Raw genomic sequence first — 21,768 nt, 5'->3', positions numbered from 1 at the left:
TGACTAGTTTTTCAAATGGTACCTAAGACTACTTAAAGAAGAAATACAAGGTAACTGTAGTGAGCAGCACTTTTGCTAGCTTTCAAAAGACACCAGTTCCAATTTGATGTAAATTAGATGCACAGATATATCTTATACCTTAGTATGAACTCCAGATATGATTTGATCTACAGAACAGCCATGACACAATATATAACAGAGACTACAATGATTAAAATACATCTGAACATTCATTTCACAGATATTTCTACAGGATTTTACCATAAGACTTGATTAACTGGGAATATCTGATGAAATCATCTTTTACATCTACATTTCAAGGAAGACAGTAAAGAGTCACGGTTGTGATAATAGGCTTTAGAGAGACGGTTCTGGGCTGGAATTCCAATTTTCCTATTTACTAATGATGTGACCCAAATTCTGAACTAGAGCTGCTTCATTTGCAAAGTAACTTATTATTCCGTTTGTTATAAAAACTAAATGAGGCGGTGGGTTTTTAATAGAGCATGAATGAAGCAATGTAGTCCGAGCACTTAGTACAGAAAAGATACATAGCAGGCACTCAATAAACTATTACGGGAACAAAAGTTCATTTCTATTTCGGTTTATGTTTGCTACCAATGTGGTACGGCAACATTTTAAAAAAAGCAAAAGAACTTCCATTAACCAGGGATGCCTGGGTGGCTCAAGGTTAAGCATCTGCCTTTGGCCCAGGGCATGATCCTGGAGTCCCGGGATCAAGTCCCACATTGGGCTCCCTGTATGGAGCCTGCTTCTCCCTCTGCCTGTGTCTGTACCTCTCTCTCTCTGTGTGTGTCTCACGAATAAGTAAAATCTTAAAAAAAAATTTATGTGAAGGGAATGCATATTAAATTATATAAGAAATATTTATAAAATTATATATTTATAAGGACTCAACAAATACTGCTCTATTAGAGTTCCATTTTTTCTTAATTGTTTTATCATCATGTAAAATGATATAAATAACACATTCTATATGTTTTTAATGGGGTACAGAGCAACTAAGGATACTTTTTTTAAGGGCAGAGGGGCAAAGGGACAGGGGTAGAGAGAGAATCTTAAGCAGACTCCACACCCAACATGTAGCCTGGTGCAGGCTCTATCTTACAACCCTGAGATCATGACCTGAGCCAAATACAAGAGTCACTCACTTAAGCAACGAGCCACACAGGCACCCCTAAGGATACTTTGATAGACTTAATTAATATATTTACTTAAAAATATTATTAAGTTAAAGTTACCACCAAATTCTCTTGAAAAATTATATCAAGAAAAGTTGGGATGATGCAGAATCTTTTTGAAAGCACAGGAAACAGAGGACCCTATATTCAATGTTAATGGATTAGTTTGCATGTGATCCTTTTCCAACTCAAAGGCCTGGAATTTAACATTTTAAGCTAGGTCAAGTTTCTCTAGTTCTTACTAAAGTTATACATAATTGAAAAGCACTTAAAGTACCCTTTACTAAGCTTCTTTCTAGATATATAGACCTATTCAGATTATCTTCTAAATATTTCAGGTAGATCAGTTACCAAGTCAGAATGTTATTAGCTTGCTTGCTCTGGCCCATCAGAGAGGGGATCATGCAACATACCTACTATAAACAAAAGAAATAGATTGCTTATAATTAGTAGCTATCAAAAAAGAAACACTAACTAGTTTTAATTTACTTCCTAAGTAAAATCCAGAATAACCTCTATTTGTTGTGGAAAAGATATTGGAATAAACTCATAGGTATCACATTATAATTTGAATTATTATTATTTAAACAATTATCATAATTGTTTTTCTTTGTAATCTGGGATTACTTCAAGTGCATCTACATTTAAAATTGTTAATTACAATAGTAAAATTAAAGTTTTTCAGATCAAATCCATTCCCACTCATTATGGCTTTTTACATTTATATTACAAATGTCTCTGGGTATTCCTGTAATTTGTATTCTACTTCACAGTTTTCTGTGTTAATGTTGAAAAATCTGACAATTTATGATTGTTTTGGTAAAATGTGTTAACATTTATTAGGGTTTATATTCATATATTTTTATATTGTTCTGTATTTTTCTCTTTAATAGAGACAAAAGGAGAAACCATCGAGAAATGTTAGCTCTGTCTTTTAAGGTTTTAGTCTCTGGAATGATCATCCAAAATTCTAAATGTCTCATAGTCATCTGGAATTTAATTGTCAACAATGTTGACAAAAATATCACAGCAGTATAAACTATATTTAAGCATGAGATGTGTTAAGTTTAAGGTACAGCTAAGTGCTGCTGTGTTACCATAGTGATAAGACGTTAGCAATCTGAAAGCCATAGACTATAGCTATTAATAATTCATATAAATGTACACACTGGGACCAATCATGTCATCAGATTCTTTCATGAATAGCAAGAATAAAATTTGAGTCCTCAATACATAAGTCATTCCTAATATTCTTAAAATAAATATGTAGCAAAAAAGAAGAAGTATTCAACTGAAAAGAAATATTAACTATTACTGCAATCATATTTTTAGGATGTTATTTCTAGGTGCCAAAGCACAGCCTCTGGAGAGCAGGGACTACATTTAATTCCAAGTAATAAGAATAATGTTAGTGGAATAATCAAAGTATTGCTAACCTGATGAGAATGCAAATTTCTTAAAAATCACTTTTGTTATAAGTATTTATCATTATATTCGACTACTGTATGAAATCCCTGTTATTTTACTTTTTGATCTACAAAAATTCTAATTCCAAGTGGTTCAACTTAAGCTTGACTCATAAAATTAGGAAAACTTTTGGATGCAAAGGAAGATTTTTCTCCATTGTTATTTTTATAAGTTAATCCACAGAAGAGTTAAAAATAAAAAAAAAAATCTATGCTAAACATTTTTCTAAGCAACAGGAAGCTATAGGAAATTGTTTATATTTATAGATTCCTTTAAGAGAGTTTTTTTTTTTTTTTTTTTTTAAGAGAGTTTTAAAAAACTGAATCACTACACAGGAGATACCAAAATGTATAATTTACAATTCTGTCAACCAATTGCCTGAAGATACTTATGCAAAGTTTACTTGCTTTGAATCTAATAGTTAGAAAGCAAAGAAACAGAAGTAAATTAGCTACAGCAATATTACTGAGCCTTCTTCATGGTTAAAATAATTTCTTTACAAGTAAATTAGCTGCAGTAATATTATAAGCCTTTTTCATAATTTCTTTTACAGGGGACATGTTAAATGACAAATATTTACAACCCCACCATAAAGAGGATTATATATCTAGGACAAGCAACAAAATAAATAGCTGGTTTCCTTATTAGTATATGGAGCCAGACTGATTTGGCAGTCGAAACCAAATCTGTGCAGATGTTCATTCACTCATTTATTCAATCTTTCATCATATGTTCATTGTAGTGTTATAATATGCCATTCTATAGATTCAATAGATTCAGTAGGATACCACCAGTATGGTACAGAGATGCAGATGCCCTTTCTAGCTTATATTCTATAAAGATTTGTTCAATAGTGAGTCAACATGGGCAAAGTCTGTTCTAGTAACAACCCCCACTTCCTAAACTCAGATTTGTCTAATTTGGGGGCAGCAAGACCAGTGTATGTGTAACTGACAGTGTATGGGGCTCCATGAGTAGGCCTGTATTAAGCCATATCACATTCTTCCTTTATTCCAGTGGCCATGTCAGACCAACATTCCACTCAGGCAACGGCCCCAGGGAAGCCTGCATCTTTGTCCTTCAGAAGCTCTTCCTATTTGTGTTTTTACACCTAGAGATCCATTAAGAATAAAAAAGTCCAAAAACTAGAGACCAAGAGGAAAATAGTAATCAAGATATTTAAACTAGCATTCCCCCATATTCTTACTTAGGTCCTTTTCCAGGCCCCATCCTCATGTTTTAATCTGAGGGAAAAAAAATAAAAAAGAAAGACAAAAGAAGAAGAGAAAAGAAAAGCAAGGATCTCACTAAAAATACATTAATTGAGTATGAGGGCACCATCTCTGCCATGGAAAAAGGAGGCAAACTAGTTTTTCTAACCTCCTTCCTGATCTCATGTGCTCCTGATCCTTCAATAGTTATTATTTGGTTTTATATGTGTGGGTTAAGCGATATTCTTCAATAACATAGTTCTCCTATCCCTCCAAACAGGAAATCCTGGATTTGAAATGTATTTATATAGAAACAATTCAAAAGGATGTTCAGATTTTTAAATATCTTCACAACTCATTTGACACATCCACATCTTAGCCTGCAATGCAGTGGTGTCAATGTTGGTGTTACTTAAGTGTGCTGGTCATTCTGATGAACCTCTTAAACCAAAAATCTTTTCTCTGTTTTAAAAGACAATCTCTTGTTTTGCCAACATAAAGGTCAAATAACTATTTTTTAATGTCATAATGTATTATGAAAATTAAGATTTGCTTGTTTCATGTCTCTGCAGGAAGTCTGATTTTATTAAGGGAATCCTTTTAGAGATTATTTTAAATTTTATGGATAAGTGGGTTTTAGAAGAAAGGAAGGAATACAGGACAATTTTTTTTAAAATCTATTTATTTATGAGAGACACACAGAGAGAGGCAGAGACACAGGCAGAAGGAGAAGCAGGCTCCTCTGGGGAGCCTGATGCGGGACTCAATCCCAGGACCCCAGGATCACAACTTGAGCCAGAGGCAGACACTCAACCAACTGAGCCACCCAAGTGCCCCATAGAGGAAATGTTCTAATTTGAAAATGATTTGCAAATAAAGAAATTTTAATGTTATACAAGAATATATCTTCCTTCACATTAATATAAATGAATGATAGCCAGTACCTCTGCTAAGTTTTTTGCTAAAATTTTCCTGTGTTGCTCTCCAGCCCCAGCATTATATGGACCTCTGCTTCCAAACAATAGCTTGATATTAGTACAGATTTAGCATACCAAACAAACAACTTTAGCAGGTGATACTTGCAAGGTCAGGCAAAAGCACAGTAATTTTTCAGAGAAATGTGCCCTGCTGCTAGCAACAACCAAGACAAAATAACTTTAGAGTCAGATATGCCTAAGTTTAAATGTTAGCTCCAGTCAGCTGAATGACTTCAACCTAAGTTTTCTCATCTAGGATTAGAAGTACTAACACCAAGTTTATGGGTTTTCATACAGAAAAATTAGAAACATATAATATGTGTAGAATAGTGACTAAGTATGGCAATCACTTATCACATTGTAAAATAACAAAACAAAACAAAAACAAAGTAATAAGGCCAGAGATGTTCAGTTCTTGCTAAAGATGTTCTAGGATCCATCAATTATTTTAAAAGGTCATAAGATTCTCAAAATAAAAATCAATATTAATTCACTTTATGTTAAAAATACACAGGCTAGTCAACTATACTTCAATTTAAAAAATGCATAGATTGTATCATTAAAGGCATGAGTGGAAATGCCAACAAAGAAAGAATGGATTAAATACTGGCACTGCTAAAAGCTGAGATTTCATGTCATAAGCTCTTCTGACTAAGAAAAACAATGGATAAATACAGAAATTTTTGAAAGTGAATGCAAACTATAAAAGAATCATTTTGTTATTCCCCATAAATTTGGGGAATAACAGTGCTAGAGAGGCTTTAATTACTATAATTTTCTGAGAAAACATTTAAGGTCGAACAGTGGTTTGTTTTTTTCCTTTTCAATCACAGGTAGATGTTTTCAATATGATTATTTTATTAATCTGAAAATAACAGGCAGTGAATGCAGAGGGTTTATTTCCAGAGATTTGATGAAGTCTAACTCTAGCTCTGAAATGCTGTGTAACTCAAAGTATTAAAGTCTCTAAACCCTTTTTAAAAGATTTTATTTATTTATTCATGACAGAGAAAGAGAGAGAGAGAGGCAGAGACACAGTCAGAGGGAGAAGCAGGCCCCACACAAAGAACCCGATGTGGGACTCGATCCCCAGACCCCGGGATCATGCCCTGAGCTGAAGGCAGATGCCCAACCACTGAGCCACCCAGATGTCCCAAGTCTCTAATCCCTTTGAACTCCAATTTAATTATTTAAAACATTATACTTAGCATGACTTACGCAGAGCATAATCAATATGTACTGTTTATACACCTAAAGATACAAGTAACCTTACCTATATTTAATTTTCTCTATAATCTAATTAGTCATGCTATCATTCCTGGATACAAATTTAGGATTTTTGTATTTCATTTAATTTAAAAATGTGGTTCATAACTATTTATTAAGCAGTATTTACATTAAGTCTGGAAGATAAAGCTGCATGGTACTTGAACATACTATCCTGTGAATGAAGTAGTAAACAAATACTGAGCTGATAAATAAAATGTTATTTTGTTTATTTTAAAACATTTCATTTATTTATTTGAGAGAGAATGAGAGAGATCATAGAGGGAGAAGAAGAGGGAGAAGCAGACTGCCTGCTGAGCAGAGAACCTGATGCGGAACTCAATCCCAGGACCCCGAGATCATGACCTGAACCAAAGGCAGACACTTAACTGACTGAGCCACCCAGGTGCCCCTAAAATGTTACTTATAATTTCAGAATATCTTTTAGCAAAATAAAATGAGAAGTAGTAAGTGTAATAGAAGTTACCATCATCTTTTGTTATATTTCTCAAGGAGCATGAACAGACTAAAATTGAATATATAAGATTATATCATATGTATATAAGAAAAATATGTCATTTACTTGTGGAGAGGAGATAAATTCCTCAGGTAGAAACTGGGCAAATGGCAGACCCAAAAAGCACCAGAGAACTTTAAAAAGTAATTCAAAGAACTTCAGCATAAAGACTACTTTAGCAATGCTTAAGGAATGGGAGCTATTATTTCCAAATATGTACCAATGACATAATATTAATGGACTTGAATTAATAAATATTTGCTTTTCTCAGTTTGGTGTATTAAAGGGAGTGTAGATAGGACAAACTTGCTTAGAAGTTTCCCAAAGCAAGAACAAAAATTGTGTGCCTACTTGAATCTGAGGCATTTCTAATCTATTTAGTCACTGGAGAAATAGCCAATTCATGACAACTATTAAAATCCTAACTGGTTTTCAAAACCTAGGTCAAATGACACAGTGTTATATTGTGGTTTATCTCATTTTGAACATCTATGGCAAGACTTTCTTGAGGTGTATTAAAGTTGGTTGCATGCTTTTGTTTATAACCAAATTTAACATAAGCTCCACACTGAAGGACTGTCTTATTCATTGTCTATCTTCCATAGTATCTAATAGCAGGGCTTTATAAATACTTAAAATTACAAAGAGTAGAGTATTGACAAAGAATAAAGTATATTAATGTTCCCAAAATATGAAGTATGATATCTGATATCCTAGCCATTCCAGTCCCTTCTTCTTTTTTTTCTTTTTTCTCTTACTTAAAAAAAAATGTTTAGTTAAATTTAATTTGACCCTTATAATACAACCCTTCTCTCATTTCCTAACTCCGTTTCTCATTTCTCATTCCTTCTCTCATTTCTCAAACTCCAAAGTCAAGGATGGACAGAAATTTGCACAAGTTACCTTTTCAAAGAAAATTATGGGAAGTCTAAATCTATGTCAGATTTGTTAAATGTAAGTATTAAGGCATAAGTATTGAGTAGTGAGAAGATCAGGGTTAAAATTTCTGTCCCAAGATATTTCTACCACAGAAGGGCAGTGAGAGCAAGAGTTCTGGGAACAGAATTACTGGGTTGGTGCCCAATTGGAGACCGTTGCTGAAGAAAGATATGTATATAAAGGATCCTCTGGACGATTAAAAAGAAAGAAAATAACACAAAGGAACACAAGATTTTGCCATCTTTTGTCAATAAACAACTATTTCTTCTTTCTTCCCTCCCATTCTTCCCTCCCTCCATTCTTTCCTCTTTGTTTCTCCCCTACTCTCTCCCTCTCCTCACTCTCTTTGCCCCAACCCCCATCAAAATGTTTCAATTTCCTATTTTGATGAATGTTAGCTTATAATAGTACTTTGTTAGCTGTTGAGCTAACCAAATAAAAGAATAGGCTTTTGAGACTTTAATGGCTGAAGTTAGAGACATACTACAGAATTACTGGGTGACTAATGGGTCATAAATTAGTGGATTAGTGAATGTAAAAGCAGAAAATCACAAATCTACCCTAAGGTAGTTGGGAAGACAGAAATTCTGCACCAAGAATTGACAAAAAAAATTCAGGATCTGTATCCAATTGGAAGACTCTTCCTGAGGGTCAAGATGGCAAATGATGGGGAACAATGAGTTTCAACCATCAGTTTGAAGATTATAGTACAGTCATATTATGCAGGAAATTGTCTTGAATAGCCTAAAATTGCCCAAATATTTTTTAAAGTCACATCTGAGCAACACTAAGTATTTTACCATATATTATTCCATAGATTTAGAGTAGCTAAATCTATATTAGAGATGAAATTTTTCTTTGCTACAACTTATCAAATATCCTAATAGTTCTCATACCCAGTCATTAATGAAATAAGATGAGAGGAAGCTGTTTTGAAACTAATTTATCTAACACAACTTTTTATTTGTATTCTTGAACTAAGCCCAGATTTTCATTTATCTGGTTCTCATTATTAACACTGTTAAAGTATTAGAAAACATTAACTAGAATAATATTGCGGAAGTTTCACAATTTCTTAGGAATTCAGGTTGTCCAGCTTACAAACTGAGCCATAGAAGCATTCTCTGAAGATATGTTTTAAAATATAAGTGTCCAGGGCAGCCTTGGTGGCTCAGCGGTTTAGCACCACCTTCAGGCAAGGATGCGATCCTGGAAGCCCAGGATCAAGTCCCATGTCAGGCTCCTTGCATGGAGCCTGCTTCTCCCTCTGCCTGTGTCTCTGCCTCTCTCTCTCTCTCCCCCTCTCTGTGTTTCTCATGAATAAATAAAATCTTTTTAAAAAAATAAATAAAATATAAGTGTCCTAATATACTTAATTAGAACATTTTTTTTCTCTGAGTAGTTCACTTTTTTCTTTTGTATATGAATGACATTAAAACATTTTAACAAAATCCACTCCTTTTTTTACCCATGAAAATAACAATTAATGTACATTTAATCACTGCATTCATCTTCTATCAAGAAGCCTTTCAGTTATAAAAAGTGAAAACAGGGAGATAATAAAGTCTGTTTGTACCTTATGAAGTTTATTTTGTACATAAGACTCAATTCCATATTCACTTGACAGTTTTTTTCCTGCCTAACTAGTATGTAACCAATATTCTGTTGCTATAAATTAATGTAACAAGCCATTAGATAATAATACTCATTAATGAGAATATTCAAAGAAAAAATGTTTAGAAATGCCTACTGACAAATATTTTGAAAGAGGTTTGTAGCAGCTTTCTTTGAAATCATAAACACGTAAGATTATTTTCAAGTTTTCTTAAAGAAAATAACAGAATTTAGAATATAAAAAGTAAATACTACATTTATTATATCTTCTTGGTTTACATATACATTTAAATTTTATGTTTTTTTTGCAAGATACTGGTCTTATAAAAATTTAAACATAAATATGAATTTTCATGTTTCTAGAAGCTATATAATCAAGATAAAATGACTTTTAATAATAATTATTTTAAAACACTTTAGCCTTAAAAAATAGTTTTCATTCTCATTTCTCCTTAACTAAGTTGCATTTGGCCTTTTGCTTAGGCAACAGTAAATTTCATAACTAAGAAAAAGTTTCCCAGTGATTTATATTTGTTGCAAAATAACACAGGTCTCTCTGAGGGCAAACACTGGAATTTATGTATTTTCTTTTTTTTCCTGCTTTTAAAAAATCTGGTAAAATACACAAAATATAAAATTTGCCATCTTTACCATTTTTATGTGTACAGCTCAGTGGTGTTTTTTTCTTGTTTTTTTTTCAGCTTTATTGGGACATAATTAACATATAACATTGTATAAGTTTAAGGTATACAACATGTTGATTTGATATATATAGCAAAATGATTATCACTGAAGTGTTACCTGCTGACCCTATCACCTCACATAATTATCATTACTTTATTGTGGTGGGAACATTTTAGACTTACTCTCTCAACAACTTCCAAGTATATAATAGGTTATTGTTAACTGTAACCACAATGCTGTGCATTAGATTACCACAATTTATTCATCTTCTGACTAGAATTTTGTATTCCAGACCAACATCTACCCATTTCTTCTACACTCCAGATCCTGGTAAGCATAAATCTATTCTCTTTTCTGTAAATTTTTTTTTTTGATTCCACATGTAGGTGCTATCATAAAGTATTTGTCTTTCTTTGTCTAAATTATTTCATTTAGTATAATGTCCTCAAGGTCTATTCAGGTTGTCACATGTTCTCTTGGTTGAAGTTTCCATTGTATATATAAAGCACATCTTTTCTTTCAATTCAACTGTCGATGGACCCTGAGGTTGTTTCCACATTTTGGCTATTTCAAATAATGCTGCAACAAATATGGGACTACAGATTTCTCTTTATCATCTTGTTTTCATTTCCTTTAGACATAGATAACCATAGTGGTGTTGCTGGATCGTATGATAGTTCTATTTTAAATTTTTTGAGGAGCCTCCATACTGTTTTCCATAGTGGTTGAACCAACTTATATTCCAACCAATAGTGCACAAAGATCCTTTTTTCTCTACATCCTTGCCAATACTTGTTATTTCTTGTATTTTTGATAACAGTCATTCTAACAGCTGTTAGATGATATCTCATTGTGGTTTTGGTTTCCATTTTCTTAAGGATTAGTATGTTCATGTACATTTTGCCCATTTGTCTATTCAAAAATGTCTATTCAATTCCTCTGCCCATTTTTATTTAAATCAGATTGTTTGATTATTTTTTGCTAGTTAGTTGTATGTGTTCTTTATATTTTTTGGATATCAAACCCTTATCAGATACAAGATTTGCAAATATTTTCTCCTCTTCTATATGTTGATGTAGTCCCACCTGCTGACTTTTGCTTTTGTTGCTTGTACTTTAGGTATTATAACCAAAAAATCATCTCCAGACCAACACCAAGGAGCTTTTCCCCTATTTTCTTCTAGGAGCTTTATAGTTTCAGGTCTTACATTCAAGTTTCCAATCCATTTCAAGTTTATTTTTGTGAATATTGTAAGATAGGGTTCCAATTTCATTTTTCTGCATGTGTTCATCTGGTTATTCCAAAAACATTTATTAAAAAGACTACCCTTCCTTGTTTGTGTTGTCTTGGTTCCCTTGTCAAATATTAGTTGACCATATGCATGGGTTCATTTCTGGGTTCCTTTGGGCTTTTTGTTTTGTTTTGTTTTGAGAGAGAAAGCACACATGAGAGGGCAGAGGGGCAGAGGGAGAGAGAGAATCGTAAGCAGGCTCCATGCTGGACATGGAGCCAGATGCAAGGCTTGAGCTCACAATCTTGAGATGATGACCTAAGCTGAAATCAAGACTTGGATGCTTAACTGACTGAACCACTCAGGCACCCCTATTTCTGGGCCCTTGATTCTATTCCATTGGTCTATATTTTTATGCCAGCATCATACTGTTTTGATGACTACAAGTTTGTAATATAGTTGCAATCAGAAGTGTAATGCCTCCAACTTTGTTCTTTCTCAGGATTGCTTAGGCTATTCAGGACTTTTTATGGCTCCACACAATTTCTGGGATAGTTTTTTTTTTTCTATTTCTATGGAAAATGCCATTGGGATTTTGACAGGAATTGCATTGAATCTATAGATGGCTTTGGATAGTATAGACATTCTAGCAATATTAATTCTTCTGATCCATGAACCTGGATAACTTTCCATTCTTTTGTGTCTTCTTCAGTTTCTTTCATCAAAGTCTTATAGTTTTTAGTATACAGATCTTTCACCCTCTTGGTCAAATTTATTACCAAGTATTTTATTGTTTTCCATGCTACTGTAACTGAGATTTTTTTATTTCTTTTTCAGATAGTTTGTTAGTTACAGAAACACAGTTGAGGGCAGCCCAGGTGGCTCAGTGGTTTAGCGCTGCCTTCAGCCCAGGGTGTGATCCTGGATGGAGACCCAGGATTGGGTCCCACATTAGGCTCCCTGCATGGAGCCTGCTTCTCCCTCTGCCTGTGTCTCTGCCTCTCTCTGTGTCTCTTGTGAATAAATAAGTAAAATTAAAAAAAAAAAAAAAGAAACACAGTTGATTTCCATACATTGAATTTGTATCTAACAATTTTATTGAATCCACTGATTTGTTCTGAATGTTTTGGTAGTGTTTTCAGGATTTTCTAAATGTAAAATCATATCATCTGCTACAAAAACTCTACTCTTGTACTCTCCCTCTTTTATGTTTTTAATATCACAACTTACGTATATTAACAAATTATACAGGTTATAGTTACTTTTAATACTCTGTCCTTTATACTAATATGAACACGTTTAATACATCATCATATTAGAATTCTGAATTTGACTATATATTTACATTTACTGGTGTTGTATATTTTCATGTTACTAGTTAGCCTCATTTCAATGTCAAAAACTCCTTTCAGCATTTCTCGTAAGGCAGGTCTAGTGTCAATGGATTCTCTCAGCTTATGTTTGTCTACGAAAGTCTTTATTTCTCCTTAATTCCTGAAGGATGATTTTGCTGGATTATGCACTTTTCTATGCCTTGGAAATGTCTTATATTGCTCAGGTCACAGCTATATTAAAAAATTGTATCTTTTGTATTATATACGAAATCTAAAATAGCTAAAAATATAAAATTTATATATATACAAGTTTATTTGAATTGAGAGTAGATTCTATAATGGAATATTTTCCTCATGACTCTATGCCTTATAATCTAAATAAAAAAACCTTAAAATCAGTGTATTTAACACATTAATGTCTGAAACTTAAACTTTGGCAGGATGATTTAGTTGTCAGATTCAGAAGGTTTCCCAAAAGACTTTAAAGCATATAGAGGAAGAGACAATGATTCTGGTGTCACAAAATGTTATCTATTTTATGTTAAACTTATATAAGAATTCATGACACTGCTCACATCCAACATTTTTTTATTGCAGTTCTTCATTCTTCTATACTTCAAGTAGCTTCCTACTACTAACATAAATCTTATTTTATTTATTTGTTTTAATTTTTATTTATTTATGATGGTCACAGAGAGAGAGAGAGAGAGAGAGAGAGAGAGGCAGAGACACAGGCAGAGGGAGAAGCAGGCTCCATGCACCGGGAGCCCGACATGGGATTCGATCCCGGGTCTCCAGGATCGTGCCCTGGGCCAAAGGCAGGCGCCAAACCACTGCGCCACCCAGGGATCCCCATAAATCTTATTTTAAAGCAAAGAACTCCAACAAAACCTCATATGCCTAACTACAACGTGGCGTAAAAATTAGACCAGTGGGCAGGATGATACAAGCATTTTTTGACAAAAGGAAAGGGGCAAGAGAGACATGTGATTGTACCAAACTTGATATAACTTTTATATTTGTCCTGGTTCTGTACTTCCAGTCTAAGTGCTCTATTAGGTTACACAGAATAGTCTTCTAATACAGTAGGAGTGCTCTGTGATGTCTGCCTAACTCAGGGTGATAGCAGATGGAAAAGATGAGCATCAGTGTGTGTCTCTTCCTCAAATTTCATTTTCTTTCACCCACAATAAATATTCCAAATCCTCAAGTATAACTTTGTATTTAGATGTTTCTAAATTGTTACAAGGAAAGATGGCTAAAGACTTCAGAAGAAACAATATTCCTTTAAAATATTTCTATGCTTACTTTACACTCATTCTTAGCATAATTTTTAAAATTAAGGTAGTTTCATATCATTAATAATATAGCATAAAAAATAATATAGCATAGCTGTAATAAAGACTATTTTATGGAGGCTCTTGAATAATTTTAGAACATATACAGATTGATGAAGAGATTAGTATGTTATCTAAGTATAATTTTGTCTGTTAGAAGAGATAATCTACATCTCCAGCAATCAAATTACTCTTTTGACCTGGCTGCCATTCCTTGAGATTAGCATTTATAGTCTTTGAGTGCTCATTATTTCTATATAGATGTGAAAATAAAAAGAAGTGGTATTGTCTTAGAAATTCTAATAATCAAAGTGATATTAAAACTTTTTGGATAACTGAATTTTTATTTCCTTAATAGTTTCTTTCAATGAAAACATGCTTAAAGATTATAAATTGAGGAGACTAAAGAATCAAGATAATTCAAAAGCAAAGTGAAATTTTCTTGGGATATAAAATATGTACCTACCTTTGTGGAATATAGAACATATGTTGAGGAGGTGGTTTATAGAGGACTCCTTCATACACAGGCCAGAGCCCACTTAAAATTCTGAAGAGAGAACTTTTTCCACAACCATTGGGACCAGTTATCAAAAGATGCATTCCTTCTTGTACCTAAAGTAAGAAATAAAATTACAAACTGCAACATTTAAAAATGATTTCATTTGGCAGCATTTAAAAGTGTTCATTTTTTAAAAACTTTCAAATATATGATAACCCCAGGATAGGCAAGGATTCAAAAAAAATATGTCAGGCTGAGAACATCAAATCTGGCTTTTGACTATGCTCTAAAGCTAAAAGCATGATAAAATAATCCAACTCCAAAGGAAATGGATCTTCTTGGAATGAGCACTCCTTTCTAAAATTTCAATTGAGGTTTTGTCATCACATTCTAGATACATATGTGTAAACACAGCCACATGGGAAATAAGAACGTTTACAATTTTTAATTAAAATACATTAAATTTTACTTTATTTATATTAATATTTGGTTAAGTTTATATTGAATTCAAATACAACTTTGTTGTATTTGTCAACTGGATTTATTAGCTACTAAGCAATGCTAAGATCCAGCCGGGTAGTTTAATTTTATACTTCAGCAGTCTGAAATGTTACACAATCACAAAACCCCATAATCGTAGAGATGAAATGATTCTAATTCTGTTTTATTCATAGATGGAAAAAATACATTTACCAAACCAAGACAGAGGAAAGAAAGAGGATTATAATTTAGTCTCATGTCTAGGAATGAATTAAAACATATATATATACACACACACACATATCATATATATGTATTTATATATAAAATATATATATATCACAAGTTATTTATCCATTATCAAGTGGATGCTTCTCTTTAGAATCTTCCATCTTTTTTGTCATTTAAATTTAAACAGTTAAATTTCATGAGTTCCCATTCCACCCAATAGGATCAGGTAGTTATCTTGGTTTGATACTTAAAGAGTATTGGAATGAACAAGGAAAACGAGTAGAATTTAAAAATTTGCTCCAAGAACAGATTTAACATTTCTAAGAACAAACAATATTTTATAATGGTGATTAAAAAGTGAATATAAAAAAAAAAGTGAATATAGCATCAAAGTATGAGAGGCCAAAACCTACAGATGCTTGTAGATAAAGCTTTGTATATATGGATGCAGGTATCTAAGTATTAATGATATAAAATATATTATATTGAAAATTCAAAGATGAAAAACATTATATTACTTGGATTATGTCAGTATAAGGGGTCAATTCCATGTCTACACATTGTGTCTAATGCACACTGAAATCTTTTTGTTCAAAGAAGGTGGTGGAGAGAGGGAGGAAGGGAAGAAAAAGAGAAGAGTTGGAACAGGGTTAAGATAAAGGAACTAGGAATGTATATAATAAGTATACATAAAGCAAAAATGGTTCAGATGTATATTCTGTCTAAATAATTAGACATTTCCTCAGTAAACACCAATTGAATAGTTACCATGTGCCAGACATTCTTCTAGGCACAAGGGATACAGGGCTACCTAACACAAAGTCTCTGTTCTCATGGAGCTTATTCTAATGGGAAAGATGGCAATAAAGTTGTGAACAAAAGATGAGGTGGTGGTAAATGATATTATAACAAAAGAAGAAGGATGTGTTTGGGAAAGATGGTGTATTGTGGGATTGGAGGCAGTGGCGGGAGTGAGGAGCACTTTTTTTGATTGGGTGGTCAGGAAAATCCTTTTTGAGGAGGTATTTCACCTGAGCCTGGGTGACAGGGGAAAAACAGGAGGAGGAAGAGCATTTTTAGGTACTAGAAGCAGCTGCCACAAGGACATAAGACAGGAGTGAGACTGAGTCTAACCACTTTACTAGGGGCGCCTGGGTGGCTCAATTGGTTAAATGTCTGCCTTCAGCTTAGGTCATGATCCCCAGGGTCTTGGGGTTGAGTCCACTTAGGACTCCTTGTTCAGTGGGGAGCCTGCTTCTTCTTCTCCCTCTGCACCTCCCACCCAGCTACGTGCTGTCTCTCTGACAAGTAAATAAATACAATCTTTTTTAAAAACTTAAAAAATAAAATTTTTACTGTAGATCTTTTTTTCCTCCCTAATTGTAGCCAAACTGAAAAGCTATTTTGATAAAGTTCAAAGAAAATCCTGGGAAGAGCCCCCAAAGGAATTAATTTTGTGATTGGCTGTGCTCTTTCACTCGGGAGAGAGTTAAGGAAGTTTAATTTTGTAGAAGCATAAATACTTCCCAAATGATTTTTTTAAAGGTATGTGCCATGGCAAGAGGCATATTCACAAAATATTTTAATAGCATCATTCTCTATTAGGAATTCTCAGAAATTTAACACATGTTAAGTCATAATAGAAGCCTTTTCTACATTCGTATTATTTTAGTGGCATAAGTTTTCTTATGTTTAGTAAACACCAAGAGTGAAGCAAAAATAATTCCCCCATTCATTGGATTTTCTAGTCCAGTTTTATTATTTTTAAAAAGATTTTATTTATCATGAGAGACACAGAGAGAGAGGCAGAGACACAGGTAGAGGGAGAAGCAGGCTCCACGCAGGGAGCCTGATGTGGGACTTGATCCTGGGACTCCAGGATCACGACCTGGGCTGAAGGCAGATGCTCAATCACCAAGTCACCCAGGTGTCCCTCCAGTTTTTTTTTTTTTAAAGATTTATTTATTTATTCATGAGAGACGGAGATAAAGGGGCAGAGACACAGGCAGAGGGAGAAGCAGGCTCCTCGTATGGAGCCTGATGCGAGACTCGATCCCGGACCCCCGGATCACACCCTGAGCCGAAGGCAGAGGCTCAACTGTTGAGCCACCCAGGTGTCCCACTTCTCCAACTTTTTAATTCCACAATGTCTACAAAAGGGTGAGAAGGTTTTCATCTAGAAATCTGTTTGTCAATGCATACAGAGGAAACAGAACTTTTATTAAATTTTAGGGACCTGACACTTTAAATAAAACTCTCGGAGCCAGAAAAATACCAATTATCATAAAGTGTACTATGTTAACATGTATCTTTGTAGAACCTCAAAATTCATGACATTTCCATTGGATTAAATATTTTAAGATTCATTTTTTATAAAAAAAAATTAACCTTGAATTTTTTCACAGAAAGAGTGTGATGTATCTATAATAATGTAGTTAGTAGGTAACAGAATTCAATGACTCTTACTCTATTTAGTATATGGAGCAATAAGAATTGATATTTAAAACCTAACCTGACAAATTCTATATAAAAAGTCATAAATTAAAAATTGCTAAACTATTAGTGGGTAATTAAACATTCCATGTATGCCTCTTCAAATGTCTTCTTTCAAATCTACTGAAGATTATGGTGCATCATTAACACCTAATAGGTACTCATTACCACATCCAAATAATTAAATCACTCTGTAGGTCTATAAATGGAAAAATAAAGCCTAGCCAAATTGTAGTTAAAACACAATTTCTCTTATATTTACAATTTATTTATTTATTGTATAAGATTTTATTTATTTATTTGACAGAGAGAAAGCAAGTGAGAGAGAGAGGGAAGGAGCAGGGTGGAGGGGCAAAGGGAGAGGGAGAAGCAGACTCCTTGCTGAGCAGGGAGCCTGATGCCAGGCTTGATCCCACCACCCTTGGTTCATGACCTGAGCCGAAGGCAAATGCTTAACTAACTGAGCCACACCAGGTGCCCCTCTCAAATTTATTAACACAGAATTTTCCCATTGTTCAGTACTTATCATCTTCCAGAACCCTTAGTCATTTGAAAACGCACCTTCAATAATTAAACCTAGACACTGAATTCCATACTAAAATCATGAGTACATGTATTGTCATGTTTTAATTCTGTTACCAAGTCCAATTATGTCTTTGTTTCAACTACAATTAGATGCCTGCATTATAGTCATTAATGCTTATCAGCAAATTGTTACGTACTTGAATTGCAAAATGTATGTTGAAGTTTTACAATGCTTTAAATTAGGGCCTTAGGTTTATTAAGCAATTTTTACATCTTGGTTTTTATTATCAAGACATAGAACAATAAATAACAAATACCTCTTACTCTCAACAAAATTAAAAACTAAATTCCAATCCATGAATCCTTTATTTTTTTCCAAATGGAAGATGTGATTATTGGAAATATAAATTAAATTTAGAGAAAGAATATACAATAACAGAAGTAAACTTGCTAAGGACCTCTTTCCTTATGTTTTAGTAAGTATATTACAACATAGACTTGCGTGCTTTGAATAATCCCTATAAGGAAAAAATTAAAATTTATTTCCAGATATTAATTTCTGAGAAATTTTTCTATTGTTCCCAAAAGTTACCTTGTATAGACCCTCAGTGCACTGAGAAATTCTGATTTTCAATCTGGCAAAAAAAAGCAGTAGAAATCAAATTTCTCTTTCTCTGCTTTCTGAGGAAGTAACTGCTTCTGTAATTGAGCCACTATGCATACCTTTCTTGATTTCCCCTCCTTTCCATATGCTCCTCCAAGTATTTAACATAAAGGACATGAATTCTGAGTTGTTTTGTATTAGTGTGATGGCAACAATCAGAAGATTCTTGAATATCATCTTACTTTGAAGTTTAGCCTGGAAGCCACCACTTCTCCGGTTGGTGTAATTATGGGAACATTTTCACAAATAATTCCATGATCCACATCAATAACTCTTCCTAAAAGTTGAGGAATAGTTTAAATTATAAAAGCTATTACAAGTTTCATCTACATCTAAAGCAAACTTTAATGTAAATGTGGGCATTCTGACACATATATTTGGAAACTGTCTCAGAAATATGATTTTACAGTAATCTAATGTCAGTGTCATAATGAGAGGATAATGAGATAAGCTCTGTCTCATATAACTCAGCCATATTCTTTACAATTACTTATTTCACTAAATTGACCTTTCCTACAGAAAAAATACAGTGCTGCAAAAAGGGAATTAAGACAAGGCATAGTACAATTTTTAAAGATGTGATAATCAAACTCAAGTTTAAAAACAGAATAATGAAGAACAATAAGATGTTAGCTCTAATTCTGTATTTGAATTCTAAAAGCAAACAATTCATTCTGCCATATGTGCAGTTTCTAAAAATAATGCTAGAAATTTGTCCTAAAGACAAGTTGCATAATTTTTTTATGGTAACGTTAGTCACCACTCCTTACATTGTGATGTTAACTTTAGGAATAACTGTTTTAAAAAGCCAATATTGGTTCTTTGTAACTGTTAAAAGCTATCTTGTGGAAATTTTTGGTTCTGTTGATAAAGCAAACATTTAAATATAGGAAAATATAAAACATTTGATTTAATACCTTTGATTTCCAACGTGTCAGTGAGGGGTAAATCTATGTTAGCTCCATTCTTGCTATGGCTTTCAGACTCTTGCATGACAGCAGCTCTCTTATAAATGCCTCTTTTTACTTCATCAAAGACCCAGAACATATTATATACTCGAGCCGTATAGCCTGCTAATTCTGTGATCTAAAAGCAACACAGAGAGGTAAAATAGAGTTAATGTACTCAAGATAGACTTTTAAAAAGATACGCAATCGTCTTAGTTCCTTGATTTAAAGATCCTATTTTATTACACATGAAAAAAAATACATCTGATAACTGTAAAAAGTAACAGTAAAAGGCTTACCAAGGGAGCAACATAGCAAGGTGTCAATATAAGTTTGATTGGAATTACAAAACCTGTAAAAAATTATTCATTCAAGTCAGGGTTCAAAATACAACATACAGATTTTACATTGTAAAGAATGCTTAAAGATCTTTCAGTCAAATTTCTGATTTGGCTCCATTTACAGCACAAATTTCATTCCCAGAAAATTAGAAATTTTGTGAAAAGCTTAAGGTCATAATGATCCTTTTTTTAGTATCTTTTTTCAATTTAAAATAAAATATTTTAAATAAAAGAAAAATATGTTTTTTTTCCTTATTGTAAAATGAATGTTTCTGAGTCAGATTGTTTGTCAAAATAGGGTCCTAAGCTTTACGTACCAAAGGAAACACCTGTCAGAGGATATAATATTGGGAGTGAGCTCAGAGAAAAGCTTCAAATCCTTTTCAGTCTAAATCCCAGAATTCCACTTCTTTTCAAGCCAACCATAATTTACATGATATGACTTTTATTGTAGGTGAGATTATAAAATGAGATAAATCTCTGCTTTAATCCACAAAACTCAATAGAATGGTGTCTTGCTCTTATTCTTCCAGTAGCCCAATTTAGGTTGAATCTCCTGCTGTCTTTCTATTAAAAGAACACCTTGTTAACAGGGTAACGTGAAAGGTGTCTCATCTCCTGTCAAGACCATCTTTCTCAGTGAAAAGGAAAGCACAAAAACCATTCCCTTATAGGAATATTTATTAGGAAATTGGTACCAATAAGCAAGGCATGGTCACTATTAAACTGTGGAATAAAACAATGCTGACATTGTGTAAGATCTATGTGCGTGCAAAACATAAGCCATAAATGAGTAGATGCTTCTATCAAAAGCCTTCTACTACATGTCTCCACTGCATCTCTACATGTTAATGTTATAACTATTTAAGGGGTAATTTCTAAAATGTTATCTTGAAGAATCTATTGAGTTCCCAAGGGGAGGAAAACAGGGCTAAGAACTAACAAAATACAGATTCAAAAAAACTAGGGTAAATATATTTATCTGCCTAGAGAAAAAAATCTGAAACTAAATGTATGGGTCAGTTAAAGAAAGGCAGGAGGTCATGAGTTAATACACTAGGATGCAGGGTGGAGTGAGCAGGGCATCTGAAAAAAACTGAGAACTTGACTGTGGACGAATTACTTTGGGATACATGGCAGGGAGTTTGTCCTCGGACTCTTATTCTAAAAAGGAATCTTGTTCCCTTGGAACTAGCAGAGAGAAGAGAGAAGGCAAGGTGCTTTCATGTGTTGTCACAGCGGTAATAAGATTCTTTAGAACTGAGCATTCTCTGATCCCAAGCACATTTAGGGAGATAAAGCAAAATGCAACTATTTCCTGTATTGGATACAATGTAGAAAAACTAGGCAATATACTTTCTGCGACTTTAGATAGCAAACTATTTTAATATGAGATGGATTAAATTTTGATTTGTCATTTAATTTTAAGAAGAGATTTATTACATCAAAAAAACCTATCCCCAAAACTGTACCTCCAGATTATCAAAATTACTATTTGAAAATTTTTAAAAAGATTTAGAGAGAGAGTGAGAAAGAGAGACAGCACGAACAGGGGCAGAGGAAGGGACAGAGGGAGATTGAGAATCCCCAAACTGACTCCTCAGTTGAGCATGGAGCCCCAAACGGAGTTTGATCCCAAGGACCTCGAAATCATGACCTGAGCCAAAACCAACAGCCGCTTAACCAACTAAACCACCCAAATACCCCTGAACAAAAAATTTTAAATGGAGTTATTTTGGTCCTAAAAAATTGGTTTTACTTTAAAAAGAAACAAAACCCAATTCAATAAATCAATTACTGAATGAGACT

General features: G+C 33.4%; 1 protein-coding gene across 2 annotated transcripts in view; it reads right to left on the bottom strand.

Annotated features, from left to right (window-relative positions):
* The window catches only part of ABCD2 (ATP binding cassette subfamily D member 2), a 68,112-nt gene that overhangs the window by 25,979 nt on the left and 20,365 nt on the right, over positions 1-21,768 (bottom strand). For both annotated transcript variants that reach the window (XM_072798343.1, XM_072798344.1), the window contains 3 exons: positions 19,589-19,757; positions 18,854-18,948; positions 14,246-14,391 (listed from right to left, as the gene is read on the bottom strand). In XM_072798343.1, the coding sequence (XP_072654444.1) occupies positions 14,246-14,391; positions 18,854-18,948; positions 19,589-19,757 (410 nt within the window). The remainder of the gene's footprint in view (positions 1-14,245; positions 14,392-18,853; positions 18,949-19,588; positions 19,758-21,768) is intronic.

The sequence above is a fragment of the Canis lupus genome, chromosome 25 (genome assembly GCF_048164855.1).
Source record: "Canis lupus baileyi chromosome 25, mCanLup2.hap1, whole genome shotgun sequence".
NCBI lineage: Eukaryota > Metazoa > Chordata > Mammalia > Carnivora > Canidae > Canis > Canis lupus.
The sequence above is the reverse complement of the archived record's forward strand: the minus strand, read 5'-3'. Positions and strand labels throughout refer to the sequence as shown.